Source organism: Ptychodera flava, chromosome 14 (assembly GCF_041260155.1).
Source record: "Ptychodera flava strain L36383 chromosome 14, AS_Pfla_20210202, whole genome shotgun sequence".
Classification (NCBI taxonomy): domain Eukaryota; kingdom Metazoa; phylum Hemichordata; class Enteropneusta; family Ptychoderidae; genus Ptychodera; species Ptychodera flava.
Window position 1 is genome coordinate 39,383,962 of NC_091941.1, and position 22,888 is coordinate 39,406,849.

Here is a 22,888-nt window from a genome sequence, read left to right on the forward strand (position 1 = left end):
AATCGGCACACAATGTGTGATGTTCTGTAACACTGACTGCATTTGAAACACATGAGTTTTACCTGAAAGTAAATACTGATAGGGCAAATGCTGTGGTCAACATCATTGTATACAGTGTATTTTACAACCCTTTTCAGAATTAGAGCGCGAAGCCACTGCAGTGAACTGCAATAAAACTGCTCACACTAATTAGTTTCAGCTGCAGCCAGCTGGCAAAGTCGACAACATTGTATGTCCCATGCAGACAGTTTGTCTGGGGAAGTTGAAATAAAAAAGATTTGTACATGGACCAGTGCATGGTAATGTTACATTGTATCTTAATCTTGAACACAGGGTGCCAATCGTAAACTCTCATTCACAACTCGAGCCTCAGAAAGAGCTAATTTTGCCTTTGTACAAGCAGACTTTTGGTCTTTATCAAGTAGCCTTGTTCAACACCAAAGTGGCCACGGCTACAGCTGAAACTAATTAGTGTAAGCAGTTTTATTACAGTTCACTGCAGTGGCTTCGCGCTCTAATTCTGAAAAGGGTTGTATAATCACTCCGTAATTTCAGGCTAATCTGCGTGTCCATGGGGTACCGATAATAGGATCATTATCACCACTGATACAGGGTAAAGTAACCGTTTTATCACCCTTCTGCAGACAGAATTTCTGCTTGCACCAGACAGGCTTGATCAACACTAAAGTGGCCACGGGTGTATGTCCCACGTATACAGCCGTATAGCACCAACGAACTCTGAATGTCTCTTGCAGTCAATGCTTTAAAGGGGCGGTCGTCAGAACTCTGCTCAAAGGTTGCCAGGGACCTGTACGACCGATGTAAATACTGTATCTAGGGTATACGTTGGCGATTGATGAAAGTTGAAAAATGCTTCTTCACAATGAATATCGTAAACTTTATAATTTGCAGATCCCCTTAAAGATTCCGAGTACCTCTGAGCAAGCCAAACGGGAAATGCCCAGGTTGAGGATAAATCGTCCTCTCAGGTCTATCAACTTAGTTGTAATAAAGGACAAATGCAATTTTTGTGGGTGTTGCTTCTGGAAAAGACCCATATAGAATTAGGCTCATGACAGTTGACGATAAAGCTTAAGTCTTCGCAAATAGTGAAAGTTGCTATCAAAACATATTTTTGTTTCAAAACCAGAAAATAAACCCCTGTCATAATTGGCACTTTTCTATAGACGCGGACCTTATTAATGTCATTTTGAGTATTCCAACTAGAAGCTACTCCGAAGCCAAGAACAACAAGAACAGCAACAATTACAGTAAAAACAATATTTCGACTGTCATTCCTTGATTTCAGTGTGAAATAATGGTTGGACGAAAAATGTCACGGATTTCAAAAAATTCAAAATTCATGTACACACATGCACTTCTTGCCTCCCACTTCCAGTAAAGTACATATATCAGTTATATCAATCTTAAGATATTGCTAGATTTGTGATTTTCGATTCTTTTCATTGTAATTACCTCACCATAGACTCGTTACTTTTGCTGATGACATGAAACTTTGTCGTATTATTGATACCAATAATGACGCCTCAACGCTGCAATCTGATATCGATGGAATAGTCAGCTAGCTGGTCCTACTCTTAGTAATTTAGTCTTAATCCTACCAAATGCAAGGCCTTCACTGTTTCATTGAAAAGGATCGTTCTTAGGGACTGGTCAGTTTCTTCGGCCTGGGGGGGGGGTGGATTATTTTTTGCCAATGTCAAAAAGTGGCTGACCCCGGGCCCCCTATTCCAAATTTTGAAAACAGGGTGACCCCCCTATCCCAAATTTCGAAAACAGGGTGACCCCCGCACGCGCGACAACTGTAAAACAAAAGGTGGACATGATATATATATATATATATATATATATATATATATATATATATATATATATATATTATATTTTACATACATTTATATTTTAACAGTCATTCTGTGTTTTAATGAAATTGTTGACATGTCAGTTGTAAGATAGGAATTTCAAAGTGTCAATCTTAAAGTTTGAATACAGTACATTTTGAATGAGTTGTGAATGTATTTCACATTTTCTATGCTTAACCAGATGTCCTGAACAGAAATGGATGTCAATCATTAATATCAAAGAGGAAAAAGCAGTGAATCAAAAATTTTGATGGGTGTTAAGACTTGCCAGCCATCCAATTAAATCTCCTGAGGAGCCATAGAGAGGCATTTTAGCTAAATCTGATGTGTGCAGTGTCTGGGATGACCTTTTCTTGTAACATTGAAACCATAAAAGCACAGCTAATAATGACAAAAACTGCCTTTTTAACTGTTATTTTAGTCATAAAAAAGCATCATTCAACAGAAAACCTGAGACACAATGAAAGATATCTTGTCATTTTTCTATCTCTAAAATAAGTCACTTTATCAAATATATATTGTGAAATATTTGTGCATGTTGCTTTCTCATACTGAATTCTTATACAGAGAACAGAAAATTATCAGGAATTTGTCATGCTTTTCATATGAAATGCAGATTTCATAACGGTACACTTTCACTTAGCAAACATCAAGATATATCTGGCATATATCTCTGATTTATTAAAGTATGGCGCCCGAAGGGCGCGGAGAAAAATATGAAACATCCTGATACCTGTGATATATATTTCTTGTATATTAAAGTCATGCACAGGAAGGGCACAGGAAGGGCGTGCTGAAAAATGTCTGATATATTAAAGTAATGTGCTCGAAGAGCACGCTGAAAAATATTGAACATACAGATATCTCTGATATATGTATGCCTGATATGTTAAAGTTGGGCATGCTGAAATATGTCGATTATGTTGAAGGGCGCGCCGAAAAATGCAACTGAATGATGAAATATGTGGCTGACACGATGCATTTTAGGCAATGATGAGCCTGTGTCGAAATTCAAAAACACACTGAACCCCCCCCCCCTATTGGGCATTTCAAAAACATGGTGACCCCCCCATCACCAAAGTCAAAAACAGGGTGACCCCCCCCCATGAATCCACCGCCCCCAGGTCGAAGAAACTGACCAGTCCCTAAGCTCCACGCCCTTTAGTGCAAGGGTTTTAACTCGGCTTACTGTTTTTTCATGTGCATTCGGTAGAGTCAATCATGTTCTTGTCTCTTTTTTTTAGTAGGATTCCGAGACAATTCAATTCGCTTGTAAACAACTACAATAACATTAATATTGTTTTTCAGTTAATCTAGGTTGTTTTAAAAGTATTTTAAAACTTTGTTTTCTCAGTATTGTTAAATGTGTATGTCTCGTCTCTGTCTCGCTTTTTCTCTGTATCTGTATTTTTTTAACAGTCTTCCATAAATGGCCCCGGCTGTGGAAGTTATATTAAAATATTAGAATAAAATAGAATGAAATAAAATATAAAATAAAATTGTGTTTGTAGCATAATAACTAGCTTGTTATTGCTCAAGCTATGAGCACTGTCGACAGTTTTTGAATAAGTACCAACATGTCGTAGAGGGCGTGATTTCCAGGAATTGCGTGAACATCTTTTGCATGGAGATCTGTAGCTATAGCTGTTGGACTGTGTGTGGTTTCAATATGTCAGGGTAGTGTACGTTTCGATAACGGTTAACTACTCTTATGAATATTCATTACTAATAATGAATATTTATGTCATTTTTACAGCTAGTTTCTCAGAAAATGGCAGTGACGCGTGTTGAAAGTCAGGTATCGTAATATAAATGCGTATATTGGTGGAGCTGGATTGACCTACGGACCGAAAGCATACAGTCCTCCTTTGTGCATACGTCATTGCCGTCTGTAGAGAAATGGACGCGGACGTAACATGGTAGAGAGGACTCTGGTGTCGAAATAGTGAACCTAAAAGTCAATGTTGTCCAAAAGGTAAGTAAATAATGAAGTTTATAATAAACGGCTAGAACGTTGACAGCCCTTATATTTGTAAATTTTAGTACATTGTACATGCTCATTTGGTATAAATGTGTGCACAAAATGACTGCGTCAAGGAGGCGGTAGCGCGCGACGGCTGTCATATCTGGTAGAAAAGCAAGCTTTGAAATTGACGATGTTTTATTTTTTTACAGGTAAAAGATAAAATATGCCCGGCAATGCTATATTCAAAGATGACAATCAACATGTTTCCTTTTGAGACGTGTGGACTTTAAAAAAAAATGTGGAAACCTTTCATGAATAACTCATTTCTATTTCCCTGTATATAATATGATCTGTACAAAGAGTGTATGAGGGCGTGTTGGAGCCTGCGTGTTGGTACTTGCACAAAGTTGGCCGACTCCAGCCACTGGAGCTTGTAGTACGTGGCTAGGTAGACGATGAAGGGCTAGAACTATGTATAATGTAGCATAGAAAAAAGGGGAGCTGGGTAACAAAATAATATAAATACCACGGTACACTACAGTCTTATCGAAGATTCAGAATTGCCTGGCTAGATTCTGATCAGTCTCACCTCCAAAATATCCAATGGTGTTGAATACTACAATATCATCTTTATTTTACTCGACACATACTAACAGAGAGTATGGTATGGTACATCAAGATGTATTATAAATGTAAGTGAACAATACGGAGAAAGAAAAACAACCATTCAACTCTGTAATACGAAAACATGCAATATCAGAAAAAGAGTATCGACCATAATAAACATCTATTACCTGGTCATGAGGGCTATAGCGTCCATTATTACCTGACAGGGGCTATACGTCACCAAAAAGACATAGTTATTCCCGAGGCCGTACAGGCAGCCTGGGGTGTACTGCACTTTCCGAAGTGTTGTTATACAATACAGTGAAAGTGAAAGTGAAAGGTATACTGATGTGTTTCCATAAGGGGTAAATATAAAGGTGCTATAGCCAGAATAAAGACCAGGTCGTAGGTGTTTTATAGCATGCCACATGTTATTGTTTTAGCTCATATTTGGTATATGATACCAAAGAGAGGTATTCTGGTAAGTCAGTCTCATTTGCATCTTATTTGCATACGTCTGTCTGTATGTGTATGTGTACTATTATACTCAACAGACGGCTGGGGCTCAGCCAGGTGTAATGTCTATCAGACATATTACATAATCGCCAAATATCATGCAAGTCCCATGTCTGCATCATCTGCACCATACTCATGAGTATAACTGCTCTCCGATGATCTATAGTCTTGATATTACCAGTTCTAAAGATTCATTTTTTACTTACTAAAATCACCTCAAACAATAGCAAATATGTTAAATTTTTGCAAAAAACTAATAAGATTTAACTGAATATTATCCAAAAAGGAGCACAGTCATCATTCTAAGCATAAGGCACAGAAGAATATACTGATACGTATCAATTGTGATATCAACCATAACCCATCTACCCTTTGGACCAACTTTACCATAGTCCTATGCAAAGTGTACGCAAAAATATTTTTACAAAACTCCTCTTTGATTATTGATACAATGACCAAAAAATAATCTCACCTCCCCACTCAGCTTTTCAAACCTGTTCATTACTTGACATACCGGTGGAATGGAGTTCTAACAAAATAGTATAGACATTTCTTTTAACCGAGTTTGCAAACTCATTACAATTACATGTATTTGAAGCAATTTCTCTTAAGTAGATGTCATTTATCATAAATAATGAGAAAAATAAATAAAAAAATAAAAAAATAAAGCAATGAACGGAAATTTAAAATCCAGTTTGTGAAACCATTATCACACACAAAAATGCAAATTATTTGTTCTGCTGAAAGAAAACAGAAAAAGATGATTGTTTCCCAGAAACAAAGAAAATTGCTCTAAAAATACAAATATTGGAGAAGTGGTCTCAGAGACGATTTTTCCCCAGAAAAAAACAAAATGTCCCCCAAAATACAAATATACAAATTTCATCACAATTTGAACAAACCTGACTGAAGTCATCCCTAGGAACCTGCATATCAGATTTCAGAGCAGTTTGACGAGCAGATTCTCAGATTTTTTTGCCAAACATGTGTAAAATTGTTTTCAAAAATACAAATATGCAAATTTCACTACGATTTGAACAAACCTAAGTAGGTTACCCCATAGAATGTGCATGCAAAATTTCAAACATTCAGACTGGCATTTTCAGATAAGAAACCAAATGTTGACTGATAAGGGAGGGATAGATGGATGAACGATGGACTGTTCAGCTTATCTGATAAGCTCAGCATTGCTGACAGCAGCTCTAAAAAAGGCTGTGTTAGTTCCATAATCAAATTTAAAGTGCCAGTACCTGTTACTCTCGCAATCTGATTAAAATAGATGCAGAGTACAGCCACGTTTATACTTACGCGGCATTCTCTTGCTGTCATTGTAGTGAGAGGTGACAGCAAGAGAATACCGCGTAAGTATAGACGCCACAGTACTCTACATCTGATTTTAATCAGATTGTTACTCGTGGTGATTTTTTTCGCTGTTTTTGTTTATAATGTCAAACACAGTTTCTTTATCTACTCCCTAAAGCATGTTGTTATTCACAGTATTCAGCTTGTAACTCAGCCTGTAGTACATCAGCTTGCCAACTCAGCCTGTACTGTAGTACCAGCTTGTCAACTCAGCCTGTACATGTGTTGAAACTGCATTGTTATTGCTGACAAGTGAATTCTTGTCCATTTCAATGTGTATGTGAACATTAACAGTGCATTTAAACATGCATAAAGATGCTGCGCTTACAAGCTAAACAGTTTGTGTTTAAACATGTTTTTAGGAGTAGAACAAGATGTGGTGAAAAAATCATGAAAAGTTTCAGCTTCTGGCCCTTTCAATTGTGATTACCATGTTACATTTTATTAAAATTAAAAGAAAACAACATAGTATAATTGTTGGTAACCGCGGAGTGCTACTCATATATTCAAGTGAAAATTGCCTATTCTGATGATTGCAGTAAGAGGAATTGTGTATTACAGTAATGTAATGTCAACTTATCAATCTTTTTGGTAGTATTCACAAGGATAGACACAGGTTGAGGGTTACGGTATCTATCACCAGCCATGGAGCTTGTCACACCTACACCTGGAACTAGTAACTTGGTAACAGAAAAAGTAAACATTACTGCAAAAGTTAGAAAAGATGTAAAGGTGTGTTTGGCAAGGTAAGGACCTTAAATAAATCCACATGGTGACATTGTACCATGCTTTACTGTTTATTATGAATACATGATGCTCAAAGGGTGAATATTACCATAGACAATACCAGATATGAAATGAAATTGCCGATATGGCCTGTTTACCACATACAGGTAGACCTGTGTATGCAGCAGTTTTGTTCCTTAAGTTGACAAGACAGAAAATGTGTTAAAACTCTTTCAATTATTTGAAAGTTTGTTGTTCCTATAAAAAAGAAGCATGCAAATATTCAGTTTGTGTCAATGAGGCTGACATGTTTGACCTTTGTATATTTCACATGGACCACTCAAAGAATTAAGGTGTGCGGCTTCTGATACAGAACAATTGAATTGAAAATCCCCAAAGTTGCCAAAACAATTTAGGACTATGTTGCAAAGTCATAGAGTTGCTTCTATCATGGATTTGGCCTCTATAGGCAATTTACGGTAATTTTTAGTCCCCACGGACACCGTCCGGGGGGACTTATAGGTTTGGTCATGTCCGTGCGTGCGTGCGTGCGTGCGTGCGTGCGTCCGTTCACACAGATATCTCAGAGATGCAAGAAGCGATTTCATTCAAACTTGGTACAAGGATTACTTCATATGTCATACAGATGCAAGTCGATTTGTTTTGGGATACGATCCAATATGGCCGCCAGGTGGCCATTTTATTACAATTTTTTCATGTACAGAGCCATAACTCAGACATGTTTCAACCAATTTTATTCAAAGTTGGTACAAGGACATTGACCAATGTCATAGATATGCACGTCAATTTTTTTTGTGATACGATCCAATATGGCCGCCAGGCGGCCATTTTATTACGATTTTTTCATGTTCAGAGCCATAACTCAGACATGTTTCAACCAATTTTATTCAAAGTTGGTACAAGGACATTGACCAATGTCATAGATATGCACGTCAATTTGTTTTGTGATACGATCCAATATGGCCGCCAGGCGGCCATTTTATTACGATTTTTTCATGTACAGAGCCACAACTCAGACATGTTTCAACCGATTTTATTCAACGTTGGTACAAGGACATTGACCAATTTCATAGATATGCACGTCGATTTGTTTTGTGATACAATCCAATATGGCCGCTAGGCGGCCATTTTATTACAATTTTTTCATATGCAGAGGCATAACTCAGGCATATCTCAACCGATTTTATTCAAAGTTGGTACAAGGACATTGACCAATGTCATAGATATGCACGTCAATTTGTTTTGTGATACAATCCAATATGGCTGCTGTGTGGCCATTTTGTTATGATTTTTTCATATACAGAGGCATAACTCAGGCATATCTCAACCGATTTTATTCAAAGTTGGTACAAGGACATTGACCTATGTCATACATACATGTACGTCGATTTTTTATGTGATACGATCCAATATGGTCTCTAGGCAGCCATTTTATTACGATGTTTTCATGTACAGAGCCATAACTCAGACATATTTCCACCAGTATCATTCAAAGTTGACATTGACCTATTTCATACATATGCTCGTCAATTTGTTTCACGTCATGTAGCAGTAACATGTCAATTATTGAAGTTTCGTAAGTAGGCTGATATGTCAAGAAATATGTACTGCATCAAATTCATGAAACTTTATACAGATGTTAACCGATGTTAAGCTCACATTGCTTTAACATTGAAAAAGACATTTATCAGTGTCATTTTAATTAATTTGTAATTGCATAAGTAATGAACTTTCATAATTAGAGTGATATAGCCACAAAGTAATACAATGTCAAATTTGATGAAACTTGATACAGATGTTGATCTCAAAGTATTGTAAATACTGCATCAAACTTTATGAAATATGGTACCAGTGATAATCTGTTAAGTGTTAGGATTTTATGCAAAAATGTTTTGCAACATCCTGTTGATTAATTCCTAGTTGACTCATTTATGAACTTTAGGATGGTAGCCTACATTGGTTTTATGTTTTCATCACCATGGAACTCATTCTTGGCCATTGAGCGCCATCTTTATCAAAGTATTTTTATCACAGACCTAACTATGAAGAGGACTCTATCCTCTCTGACGACATGTAATCAAAGTACCCATTATTAACAAGTGGGGACTGTGTCATCAACGATGACTTGTTTGAATATGATTTCGCCAAACCTCAATATGTTAATAGAATAGATTAACACTCATAAAATCTTAAATATATAACAATTTGTCATAGTGATTACAACATTTATCAGTGTTCTCCCTGAATAAGGTAACAGGGGCGTGGCACCCTCTTGCAAATTGCCAGAAATGAAAAAAAATTTTTTTGAAAAATAAAAGAATAAAATGTATGAGATAAAAAGTTGACGGTGATTTACAAGCAAAATGCAAGCGTGAGCGTCGATCCTGCAGGCTGCAAACGTAATTCTCATCGATCTTGCAAATCTCGCGAGTTTGTGATGTCATCCGAGATCATAGGCCCATGTGCAACTCATCGATGCGCGATGGCAGCATATTTGCATAGTCTCGGTTACCCAACTCCTCTGCGCTACTGGCGAAACGAGAGCGCAGAGGAGTCTGGGTAACCGAGACTACATATTTGCATGGCTCAGGCCGTAACATTATCCACGGTCCCTCCATAGGGACCGTGCATTAGGTAACCGACTTAGCTGAGTAAACATGCCAAGGAGCTTGAGGGTAACCAAGGACAGCAGAGTACACTGAAGTTTTTTAGGAGGTTAGAATTTCGCTTGTGAGGAAAAAGTTGTGTATTCTTCCCAAAGCAAAACGGCCTATTTTTAGGCTCGGCCGGACGTGTATCAGGATGAGAATACGTGAGTGTTATGGTGATAATTTTGATATCGATGAATAAATGTATGAGTTTTTTATACAAAAAAAATCGGAAAGAATACTCCCCCAGTGCCACCAAATAACACCATTTTAATCTCTGTTTTTCAAACGCTCCAACGGCAGGAGGGGGACACCCCCTCCTGACCTCCCCCCGCGACCACTTACTCGGTCGCTTGTGGTGCTTCGCACCACGTCTTCGCCCTCTAGTCAAAATATCCTGGGGAGAACACTGTATAGTCTAGTTTTCCAATCATCTAAAAGTTAATCAGATCCTTCCAGTAACAACTGTTTAATGCAGCATTTTGGTATTGAATTTATACACTAAAGTTTTAGGTGCAATCATGGTTACGTCGGATATGTTATGTGGATTCCATCAACCTTGTGGTTTCTATGCTATTTGTGAATGTTCACCACTGACAATTAGTCGCCTTCTTTTCATTTCTGTCCTTGAACCATATTCATCGCTCCATATATTTTGCATGAATGATACATGTATGTCAGCATAACAGCATAAGAACAAGGTATATATCAACATCACTGATAACAAATCCATCTGATGAAAAATGTATTCACATTTTATCTTGGCAAAATGTCCGTGAGATTCAACAGTTTGCCATTTTTCTGAGAAAAGCTTTTCAAAAATGAGATGAATGTGTACCAGATTTGATTTAATGTAATTTGTATAATTTGTTTAGTAACCAGTTTGTCACTGACTATCTTCCTTTGTATTTATATGTCATTGAATTTTAAGATGGTTTGAGGCCTTGCACTAATATAAACGAACTTGAACTTGCATGAATGATAGTATTACACTTCACTCAAAGTATTTAATGTGGTTCTGTGAGTACAAAGTTTTGAAATCAGGATATGTAGTTGTGATGATCATTTGATCACTTTTTAGTACATTATGGAATGCGGCATTGTATTTACGCTATTTGGAATCCATGAAGAGACAGTTGTTAGGACTATACAAAATACATTGTGGTGAATAAATTGTCCATTGGTTACATGAGTGGGTTAGCAAGAAATGTTTTTTGAACCATTATACTATTGATGATGTAAACAGGATGCAGTTTAATTGCTAAACTAAATAATGAGATCTAAGCTGGTATTGTGAGTCACAGACAATACCCTGGTATGTATGTGTCAAATTGGAGTTAGTGGTCCCTGACATATATCTTGTTCACATTGGCAACCCAACTGAAATTTGGGCCAACGCAAATAATTGTCCTTTTGGGATTAAATTTGGTCCGTGTCCACACCTACCGGTACCAGAATTAGGGCCGACGTAACTTTACCTTCCTTTGTGACCTCTGACCTGTCAAAGTTCAAAATGGCGCATTTGAATATGGCACGCTGTTTCTACTGTTCATGATTTTCCTGTGTTTTTACGCACAAGAAGGGCAAATATGACTACCACTCACCCTTTTAATCATCGGAGAGATCTTCACTATCTATTGGATGAGCATGTGGTATATATAAGACCGCGGTGGAGAAATAACCAGTGCGCGGCATTTTTGACATGCCTCTCTAGTCTATTACGTGCACTGTGGAATCGAATGACATGGTCTCGTTTGCGAAACAAAGGTTGGTGGGAAGTTCAGGGTACATGGGATGATATTAAAATATAAAGACTGGATTGAAAACTTTCGATAGGTGTAAACTTTAGTTTCAAACGTCGTTTGTTTTGTGCGAATAGGGTGACTAGTTCAACTTCGATCCATAGCGGAGGCCTGGTCAACTGGGACCAGGGCCGACGTAACGTGTCCACACTGGCGATTTGCGTCGGACCAAATTTTGCGTCGGCCCTGAGTCGGCCCTGAACCCCCCCTTCTAACCGGGACCAAACTGAGTCGGCCCAGGGCCGACTCAGCGTGTCCACATTGGTTTTTTACGTCGGCCCCGGCCCTGGTCGGGACCTGGGCCGACGCAAAGTCGTCAATCTGAACGTACCAATAATGATGACACACACAGACACAGGTAGACATCAATTTCACATCAATTCCCATATAGGAGCTAAAAATATGTTTGTATTAAATACATATACAGTAAAAAATTCCTAACTGAAGCCATGGCTATGCTTTTGAAATCTCTCTGACCATCCCACTGGGTAAAAGTCTAAAAACCAAATGCTGCTTCTTTATTACGTACATCTCCCTCATCTCAATAATCATACCATGCTGCCTCACTCTCTATTGTTATGCAAATGATCACTAGTCCTGGTCTGTCTACATCAATGCACTACCAAAATTACCTTTTCTCCGACTCACCTTTCTTTCCTATGTCTTTCTTATCTCATGATAATCATGGAAAATAAAGGTCTATAAAACAAATAAACTTTACTTAAACATATGAAATATTTATATTACCATTGCATAGTTTCTCTACACTATTGCATGGTTGTACAGTAGAAACAGGATCATGAATGCCATTACATCATACATGACAGAGTAAGGCCGAGGGAAACAGTCTGTTTTTGGGGGTGACTCACAGGCCCGAGGGGTTAAAGACGTATGCTGTTGCCCTCATGCCAGTCAATATGTGTTTTGTAACACATCTCATCCGTAGCCATGCATAAGAACGTACTATACACAACACTTGTCGCATGTAGGTCTATGATGTAATATGTTTGAGTGGTTCAGTGAGAAAAAGTTTTTCCTATATAAAAGATCGCAATACTTTTGCAAAACGTTCAATTCACCTTTGATTATAGTTTTTGTCCGTATCGAGTCCTTGTTGGAAACCAAAGCATTCAATTCTTCTTCAGAAAGTAGGATAACCAAAAATATTCTGGATTATAGTTTCGATCGGCTGCAGACGGCATCTTTGTTTACATTCCGGTCCGCGTTCGCGTCAAATATCGTTTTTGACGTCAGCGGGCATCATTTTTCGGAACTGATGCCTGGCAGGCAACAGTTCAAACAAATAATGCCTGATGACGTCGTTTACGTGGATCAGCACAAAAAGAACGCATCCCACGTGACTATCAATTGGCGAATTAGAATACAGACTGCGGATGAGGTGTGTTACAATTATAATTGACTCATCCTAAAGAGTTACTACTGCCCATATTTTGGTCAAAACTTGTCATGGCATTTGACAAATTGCATTTTCTTTTCAGCATTGTGATTAAGTTGTTGTTTGAAAAAGATGATGATGGCATAATTTCAACGGAGCATGCCTACTCTGCCTTCAAAGTCACCATTGAGCATGTATTCCCATCTATTACGGCACAGGCCTCAAGTCACTTCGGACACCTACTTAAGACAGTTTTTCCCAGCGTCATACGATGTGTTAGGACAAAGGACAGAATGTATCCTTTCAACAATATTGCTAGGCACTTTTTAAGATTCTCTCCCAGAAAACACTATTTGAACTCTCCATATATACTCTGATATTTGATGTAAAGATACTGTAAAACATTCACTGGTATTCATATAGTGACAAAATTCTATGGTGCATTGGGCCAGTGTCTTTACTAGGCCAGTATGTGTATGTTTCAAGTGTCTCTTTTTCTGTCTGGTTGTCATTTGATCAAACTGATCTCAAAGTGTGAACAGTGTAGGTACATTGAATGTTCTTACGATGAGCAGGGGTGCACTTTGATTGTATTCAAAGCAGGTGTGATTTGATTGTATTCGAAGCATGAATTGCACATTGTTAGCACAAATCAATGTTGTGAAAACCGAATCACCAGCTCTTTACCGGTGTCAATAAATATAATCTTTATAATATCAAAATTTGCATCATGATCATTACATCTGTACAACATAGGATCAATAATGTTAATATTGTTTCCTTGACAACATCCTGCCTCAGACCTCACTATTCTAAAATCAGTATGAAGCCAAAGGATCTGCTTGAACAAGAAATCTTTCCTGTACTTGGAAAAATTAAACAGTTATTTGAAGATTGTCTTTGTGATGGCGCTGTCTTCTTCGTAAGACATGCAGTATTTTTAAGGGTAAGTAGAAAATATCCAGGAAACACTGCAACTTTAAGATGGCACTCTGTAAGTGGTAGCAGTCATGTGATATATGATGGCAGTGTGTGTTGGGGATTACTGGTGTTGTGTTAGTGCTAGCATTCACAAACATGATATAGTGTGTCAGTGTGTGATAAATCACTGCTTGTGTGTCGTTGGTAGTACACTCATACAAGATGAGATGTGAAGTGTCTTAAAAATGTGAAAATATTTCAAATTACTTGGTCCAATACTTGGTTTTAGACCGACTTGCACACATGGGGAAGGACTATTTATTTTGTGTTTTGTTTAGAATATCCTTTCTTAAATTAAAACAGGATTGTAAACTTAAGGTTGAAATTCTGCTCACTGCTTTCAAGATTAAGCAATAACTTCTTATTGAAGTTTGGAAAGCAAAACATTTTAGCTCACATTTGGTATACCAATGTGAGGTTATAGTATAAGCTGAAGTCTGTGGCGTATGTCATATGTATGTATGTATGTACCCTACGGTATGTATGTATGTATGTATGTATGTACGTACGTACGTGCATACGTACGTACGTATAGTATGTCGGTCACCATCAAAAACTTGCGAACTGCTACACTTTTCATGGGATTTTGTTCAAATGAAGTTTGCATTACCAAAATTATGCAAATGAGCTTAAAAAATGTGAAAATGGTCAAAAATTAATAACTCAAGAACCACTGTTTTGATTGCTTTGAAATTTAGTGGGCAAGTACCTTAGGTGGATCTTGTACAGTTATAGGTATATTGTGAAGATATCTTGAATTCTATATTTTTGCTGAATTTTTTGGTTATTTTTCAAATTTTTTGTGAAAATTCTTCTTCTCTGAAACCGCCAGCCCAGTTGCTTTCAAATTTGGGTTGGATGTTAGCAAGGGTGTTACCTTTCTGATTTGTCAAAATTACGACAAATTGGCAAAATTACCATTTTGGAGCAATTTTTGTCATTTTTGGTCAAAAAAGCGTAAAAAATTTTTTTCTTTAAAACTTTTGGACAGACAGCTTTTATATTTAGTGTACAGTTGCCCAGGGATGACAATAGTTGGATATGTGGAAATTGTTCAGAAATATGCAAATTTGTGTTTATAAGACAGTTTTGTCATTTTCAGTCAAGAAAACATATTTTCAAAACAATTTTATCATTTTGGTCAAGAAAACTTGTTCTCAAAAACTACTCGTCTGATAGCTTTGTAATTTGGTATAACAGTCCCGAGGGATGTTATTCGATAACTTTTCTGCTCAAAGTGTTGGGAAACCCCAAATTGTATAATTTTGGTAATTTTCTCAGTCTTTGATCTTAAATGACCTATACCAACCCAGGATATGTTGTGAGACAGTGGTTAAGGCTGTGAACATAATTTTGTCATATTTGGTATCAATTTGTAGTGAAATTTGATCCAGAAAACTAAGCTGAGGTTAATTTTTCCATTTCGGACCAATGTTTACAACTTTTCCATGTAAGACACACAAGAACTGATAAGAAATTTGAATCCAGGATAATTCCACATGTCATAATCACCCCCCCCCCTTCCCCCAGCAGTGAAAGGCATTTCACCATCTGTAACTAACTTAGTGCTTTTTACATTTGAATGACAGCACTGATGGCATTTTAAAAATCCCCAAGGTTGTAAATATATCACCTACGTTTCCCCACTCTCCCACCTTTTCTTTTTGTCAAGCCTTCTCTTGCTGATTGTTTTTATTGACATTTGCTAATGTACGTAGGATCTGCTTATTGTCCCATTTCTATAGAAGTTGATATGCATGTTTCTAAAGTTTACCTCCAGTGCCTATGTTGCACAACTTATTTGCTTTTGTCATTCTTGTTTTTCTGGTTGTACTGTGTAGAAATCATTGTCATAACATAAACGCAGAACTTTGCTGCACTGAACAGATAGAAACAACATTCATCATTGATCTTTGGTACCAATACTAGTATGTACCAATTCTGATCAAATGTGAGCAACACCATATCATTTGCGGGTTTTTTTTATTTTAATTTCAGGATTTGATATCTCCTGGCAAGGACTCTTCAAGTATGACGAAAGTGTCTGATGGTGTCAAGAAAGTCATGAGAGTGATCGATGAGTGTCTTGATTCTCCAACTAATACGGATACAGTTACCAACACTCCCATCTCAAAGCCAAATTTGGAGACTGATGTCATTGATGTCAGTGACAGTGAGTCAGAAATTGAAGACAGCATAGCCATTGAAAGTCCTGCCACAGATAATGTGCCAATTGAAAGTCTTGCCATAGATAATGTGCCAATTGAAAGTCCTGCCATGGTATGGTGCGTGGAAAACGGAGTTCTTGTTCTCAGAACAACTGATGAAGTCATCCCTGATACCACAGCCAGTGAGCAACATAATGAAAGCTTTAATCAACATCGTGAGACTGGACCCAGTCAGTTTCCACTTCATACCAGTGAGAACATCTACGCTGTTGGAGATCTAGTTTTGCCTCCTTTGCCATGTCCAGACCCTCAACCATCAAATAGTTTGCCTTTGGTAACAACTCCCAGTCAGCTTGATGGCAGTACACATTCTTCTTACGATACAAACTGTATTCACAATAGCACTGAGGTACAAAATCACACCTCTCATCTTCCTCAACAAAGTATGATTTCACTTCCATCTACATCTTCATCTGGAGTGGAAAATGGTGACGTGAGATTTGGTGAAACCAGTTATAAAGGCAACAATCAGAACCATGAGAATACAAATGAATCAGAAGTGAATGACAACAACAGTATAGACAGTGGTATCTGTAGTGATAATGGTAAGTTTGATTCATGTAGTCATCCTTACTATTGCAATTTGAGTCAGAATGTATAAGCTGTCAAGTCTAGTTGAACAACAATACATACACATGTAAAAATCTTTTGTAATTACCATTTTACCTGCTACTTAACAACTAGTTTAGGTGTTGACACAACTTTATGTGAACACGTCAAACATTTTAAACTCCACAAGATCATGCACTGACATGTCTGGGATCAAAAACAGCATCTTTCACATCAACAACCGACTCATAGTTGTTGTCAAATGATTCATCAAGAATATCTCTTTGTATTGTTTTATTTTAGTGTGTAGAAGTCCTGAAACAAATAGCAAGGTCAAGAAACGAAGAGAAACTCAAAGAGGGAAAATACTGCCTAAAATGAAAGCTGCTAAGATAATATTGTATAGAGGCAGTGTCCAAGAAAGTATTGATGTCACAAAATCTACCAAATATAAACATATTAAGGTTACATATTGTTTTGCGAAATTTCCGTCTAAGATGACCTTGAAAAAGCACCTACAAGTGGTTCACCCAAAACAGATCATGAAAGCGTCACGACCATTTCCCGTCTCAAGAACATTGATTGCAAGTAAAAAGAGTGTAGCAATATACACTTGTGTTATGTGTCAACGCTACTTTAGTGGTGTTCATGGATACAAATCACACATGCTTTCGGTCCATTCCAATAGAAATCTGTTCTCTTGTAAGATATGCAACAAACTAGGGTTTGTCCGCAAGTATGATCTTTTGATGCACAGGAAAACTCAACATGCCAAGCGACCACACAGAAAATCACAGAAGGTACCGGTAGTATTGGAGACAGAATTCAGCACTAGCAGTGAAAATGAATATGGCAATGAATGTAGTTCTGATGACACCAGCAACGAAGACCAGCAAAGCATTGGTACTTCAGATCGCCCAGTCAAGAGAAAGTTATTCAGGTCAACAGGCAAAACAAAGAAGACAGCATTGATGCGGCGTAAAGAGAAAAAGGAGAAAAGAGAAAGCGATGATTGTACAGAGATGAAGATTGCAGATACCAAGCCATCCACTTGCAAAGCTACAGCAGATAAAGTAAGGCAAAAGACGCTGTTTAAACCTCCTGAATCATGTTACAGTTTGTCCATCAATAATTTATTGCCCTCTGTGACACTGAAAAAAATAAAGATGAAAACAAACGAGGTGTACATAGTAAATAAGAAACACAACAAAGCCATGGAACAAACAACAAAGACAGCAGAATGTAGCAATACATCTAAAAATTGCAGCAGTACTTGCAACGATGCAGATAATTCCAATACAACAAGAGGTGAAGAGCCATGGTACATGACTAGAATGAAACAAAACACTGGTCTTGATGTGTACCAGGAAATGTTTTCATGCCCATACTGTAGCATTATCTTTCCAGATACTGCTATGTACGTGACCCACTGTAGCTTGCATTGTCAAGATAACCCATTCCAATGTCGTCTATGTCTTGTCCAGTGCAATGACAAATATGAATTTCAAAAACACAGATGCTAAAACACTGAAGCACACATCAAAAATTCAGTCATCCAGACCACAGGCCTCTTCACCATGATAAAATTCTACTGAATACTTTTCAATTAGGTTCAGTAAGAAGAACTTAATCCATGCTGTATGGAGAGATACATTGATTTTATTTGTGTCACAAGTTGTAAATTGTTTGTACTAAATTTATTCTTTCTCTCTTACATTGTAAAATTATCATATAGAAAGAACATGCTTTAACGTGTGTTGCAGCACTTCTTTGAAAGTAGGGATCAGTGCTGGAGTATTGCAATATGTATTTAAACAGTGTACGCCATTAATCACAACTGGTCAGGAAAGTTGATAATTTTTAAAGGAGATTTTTGTTTTTTCAATTCAGGACAATTTTTTGTAGTAATGAACAATTGTAAATTGTTATCAAACTACTGTGTGATAAGCATGTACTGTTTGTGTTTTAGTTCATATTTTAATCCATGTTATTTATCTACAGTCATCTTGTATTCCATCATTGCAAGACAGTGTCTTGTCATATTTTGTAAGATGAAGATGATGTTAGTAATATCTTATTAGTGTGAAATTTGTCTAAGGAGACCTACCACTAATCGGAGCTCCTCTCCATTAAGTACAGCCTCATCTTGTCATCTTGTTCCATAGCTGTCCTTAAAAAAAACGACTTCCATGGTGACTGGTAATTTTATTCTATACAGAATGTAAATAATGTGATAATTAACTTTACAAGTACTTATAAGATGAAATACTGAAATATTTATAAACTGTAATTCTCACATGATTTGAATATTTATAGATTTGTTAAAGTTGTTTTTTAAAAATTAATTGACCAGAAGATCAAATAATAAAATATTCATAAACTGTAACTTTTACACATTTTGAATATGTATAAATGGGTTAAGATGTATTTATTCTTTTTAAAAATCAATTGACGAAGTTTTGTACATAGAATTGTTTTTAAGATCTTTGCATGCAAACAATATACTGTATTCAGGATTTTTCATCAGCAAATGAAATTATCAAGGTAATACCGCTAAAGCTTGGACAATTCAGGTAATGATTTTCAAGAATTCCAATGGCGATAACCTAATAATACTCTTTTAGATGTTTCATAATTTTCACAGGGACACGTTTCAGTTTATAATAATTTACTTATCAAAGTGTTTACATAGTGAAGGCTGCAAAAAACTTTGTTTTAGCTTTATTTTGTTTGTTGTTAAATGCAGAAATACTCAAGAGTTTTCTAAGGGCGCAACATGCCAATTATACCTCCTATCAATGATTTTGTATTTATAAATACCAATTTACTCTCATCAAACATCCATCAATTACAGTTTTGCCATGCTTTTAACATTTGCACCAAACTTTGCTATAACTTTGATGTTTTAACTTGATTGATCAGGTCTCATGCTGTGCAATGGGGTGAAATGGATTTGGGATTGCTATCTTTCAGTGTTATGTTGTGAATTATGAATGAACAGTAAACAAAAATTATCAATATTTACACAGTTTGTCCAACAGCTGAAGAACATATAAGTTTTCTTCCATTCAGGTTTTTTCTTTCATATGTGAATTTAAAGAGAGGGGGTTCGTCAGAACTGCGCATGTGTGACTTTCCTGTTCACAAACAAGGTATTTCATGCATATCTAGATGCATCACGTCAACATAGCTGCAACATTTAAATTTTACGATATTCATTGTTAACAAACATATGATTTAAATGTCATCGATTGCCAATGTACCCTAGATACAGTGTTACATGGGTCGTAGGGGTTCCTGGCAACCTTTCAGCAGCGTTCAGACAACCTCCTCCCTATAAGACTTGCTTGAAGCTTTCATGTCTGTCAACCTTGAACCAGATGTTTTCCATTTAGTCTTTTACAGGTGTATAATAATTAAGCCTAATACAAGATTACATATAAGTTACTTCAGATACAGAAGGAAACACAGATTTGCAGTGTTTCTCAAAAGACAATTATGCATATCATCGATTTCTATAATTCTGTGAATGAAGAAGTTGAGATCAAATAGTATATGTAAAATATAAATAAAAAAGACAATACTGAATGTAGGTAAACCAGCTTAACCCTTCACCATCATGGTTTGGCCCAAACCCATTGTTATCATTGATGACTGTGGACCTTTTTACATGGAATTAGGGGCGAACAGGTTAAATCCAAACAATCTCAGGTTTACTCAGAACAGTGCTTGTCACAATGTATTTAACCTACCTCTAATAAATGTAAAAAGTATAAGAATCTTGCAACCTCAGTAAACCATCCATCCTTTAAATGTTTTAGGCTACTAAATAGATTCTTTCAAAAAATGAACAATGAATGGTTGGTTATGAAAAAATATTTAATATTTAATATTACTGACCAGCTCAGAACTCAGACAGAGCACTGTTTAAAGGAATAAGAATATAAATACTGTAAAATTTGGAAACCCAGGAAAAGTTTATTTTAGTTGTAGTCCAGACTACGTACATTGAAAATAATTAACTAGATTTATTAAAATATGGAAGAACTAAACTCTTTATGATTTTTGCAGATTTGTCAAACATCGGATGAACCAAATGTTAAATACGGCTAGTTTTCCATCGGATTCGAACCCACAACATGCGGCATCAGTCGCCTAGCTGAGAGGCCACAGACAGAACCGCTCGGCTAAATCTCCACTCCCAAAAAGAGTGGTTCAATAGCCGGCTAAGTTGTTACATTTTTCTGACTGAGACCGCTCAACACGTTGTAGGGTTCTTGAAGCACTCATGCACGCATGGTTAAACTTCAAATCATGATAACAATATTATGGAAAATTAATGAAGGAACTGCCGGGTAAAGTAATATCATGGTTAGAAATTTTACAGGTAATCAATTTGGATTGGACATCTTATACAGTATTGCAGTTCATAATTATGCAAATTCCAGATTAATATTTGACCCCACAAGGTCATCAGTACTAAGTGTTAATCAAATGACTAGTCATGTTGACTGAAATATTACAGTACAGCTGTATAGACCACTAGATTGCTTAATTGCTGTATGTATGTGTTAATAACAGTACTTGTAGATTCATTAGAAATTTGCCATGCTGTCTATAGTTTACATTTGAACCATGTAGATTTTGATGATATGTATGTATCTGTACACTATATTCAATAAAAGTAGATGCCATACTTTATCTAAATAGACAATACATTTCTGTACTCTGTATCCAAATAGATGCAACTTTATACACTTCTGCAAGGCAATTTATACTCAAGAAGTGATATTATTATCTTTAAGAATATAGTCGATGTAGATTATTTTACAGCATTTTGTCCTTTATTACTCTCCAAAGGTCAAACCTATTTTATTGCTTGTTGTATCAGTTTGTGTTTGTTGACATTACACTTGTTTACACGACACACATATTATCATGTATGCACATTTGAATGTTCACATGGAAAAAGTGCAAATATGTATTTCTGCTTAATTTATTGATTTTCTTATATACTTGTAAATAATGTTATGTTTTTAAGCTGATAATGTGATTTGGTTCATATCAAGAACTCTACCAATTAACTGTCAGTTTGCTTGATTTTTACAGTCATATATTTTTTCCTTTGATAAAGCTGTCATGAATTACATATTTGATAAATTACATATTTGATATGTGAGTAAATCTGTAATTCAGCTGCTGTTTCTCAGAATATCTTCTAAAGATGTACACAATTCTCATTACCATCTGGCAATGTTACCCTCATGGCTTCTGAATGAATATTGTATTATACTTCCTTGTTTGATACACAATGTGTGGCAATAGCAAACACCTATAGCCTAGTCATGAGGGTTATAGCGCCCGTCTATTACCCCAAGGGGCTGTGTGTTACCAGAGACACATCGCTATTGCCTGAGGCCGTAGGCCAAGGGGTATAGCGATGTGTTTCTGGTAACACGCCCACGAGGGGAAATAGACAAGCGCTATAACCCGAATAAAGACCAGGCTTAGTTGCACTTTAATCTTTTCTGTCGATGGGCTGTTCAAGTTCTTACGCTGTTGGAATATTGGAAAATGTTGGACAATCTGTTTCAGAAAATGTGTTGTCACCTATCCCGGCCTCACATCACGTTCTAGTCATCACCCACCATTGTGGCAGAGCTGCAGATGACACTATGGTCACGTGACCGGGCACTTTTCCAAATTTGGTAAGAACTATTTCCGTAGGGGAATGGCTTTTCAAAAAATACCCACTGACGTCACTTTTGTCGATCCGATGGGGACTAGAAGTATCTATTTTCTCCTCACGTGACGTATTCTAGCAAATCGCGACACGGAATGAGCATGTGGCATGTTATAATTCTATTTAATGAATCAGCCTTTGAACAGAATACATGCAGGTTATATGCTTACAGTGGTACATTGTTTTCAGTTTGTCTACCATGGCAGGCAGGTGGGTGGGTGGGTGGGTAGGTAGGGAGGGAGGGGGTGCGTGTGCGCGTGCGTGCGAGAGAGAGAGAGAGAGAGAGAGAGAGAGAGAGAGAGAGAGAGAGAGAGAGAATGTGTATGTGTCTGTGTGTGCCACCGGGATGTAATCCTACTTGAAAAATATAGCAATGCATGTCAATGTGTACATTGAAATTTGTATGGACATAATCTGAGAACTGAAGGCAACTTCACACATTGGATCTTAGTGAAATAACA

At 36.9% G+C, this 22,888-nt stretch overlaps 1 protein-coding gene across 4 annotated transcripts; it reads left to right on the top strand.

Annotated features, from left to right (window-relative positions):
• The first annotated feature begins 3,560 nt into the window (after positions 1–3,560).
• On the top strand, positions 3,561–22,632 carry LOC139150452 (protein hunchback-like). Of its 4 annotated transcripts, none has more exons than XM_070722830.1 (7): positions 3,561–3,858; positions 4,506–4,541; positions 6,929–7,079; positions 13,030–13,221; positions 13,728–13,872; positions 15,906–16,680; positions 16,988–22,632. In XM_070722830.1, the coding sequence occupies exons 3-7, from the start codon at positions 6,979–6,981 to the stop codon at positions 18,205–18,207; spliced, it is 2,433 nt and encodes an 810-aa protein (XP_070578931.1). In that variant the 5' UTR covers positions 3,561–3,858; positions 4,506–4,541; positions 6,929–6,978; the 3' UTR covers positions 18,208–22,632. The 4 variants fall into 4 exon arrangements, with proteins under 4 accessions (XP_070578931.1, XP_070578932.1, XP_070578933.1 ...); XM_070722831.1 differs by lacking the exon at positions 4,506–4,541 and adding an exon at positions 4,899–4,936; XM_070722829.1 differs by lacking the exon at positions 4,506–4,541 and having other exon boundaries at positions 3,562–3,858.
• The last annotated feature ends 256 nt before the right edge of the window (positions 22,633–22,888 follow it).

Bases quoted from the DNA above. Each gene is read 5' to 3' on its own strand.
- LOC139150452 (XM_070722830.1), top strand. From the start codon at position 6,979: ATGGAGCTTGTCACACCTACACCTGGAACTAGTAACTTGGTAACAGAA. The intron at 13,873-15,905 runs GTAAGTAGAAAA...TTTTAATTTCAG, and splicing joins GACATGCAGTATTTTTAAGG to GATTTGATATCTCCTGGCAA. The intron at 16,681-16,987 runs GTAAGTTTGATT...GTTTTATTTTAG, and splicing joins TGGTATCTGTAGTGATAATG to TGTGTAGAAGTCCTGAAACA.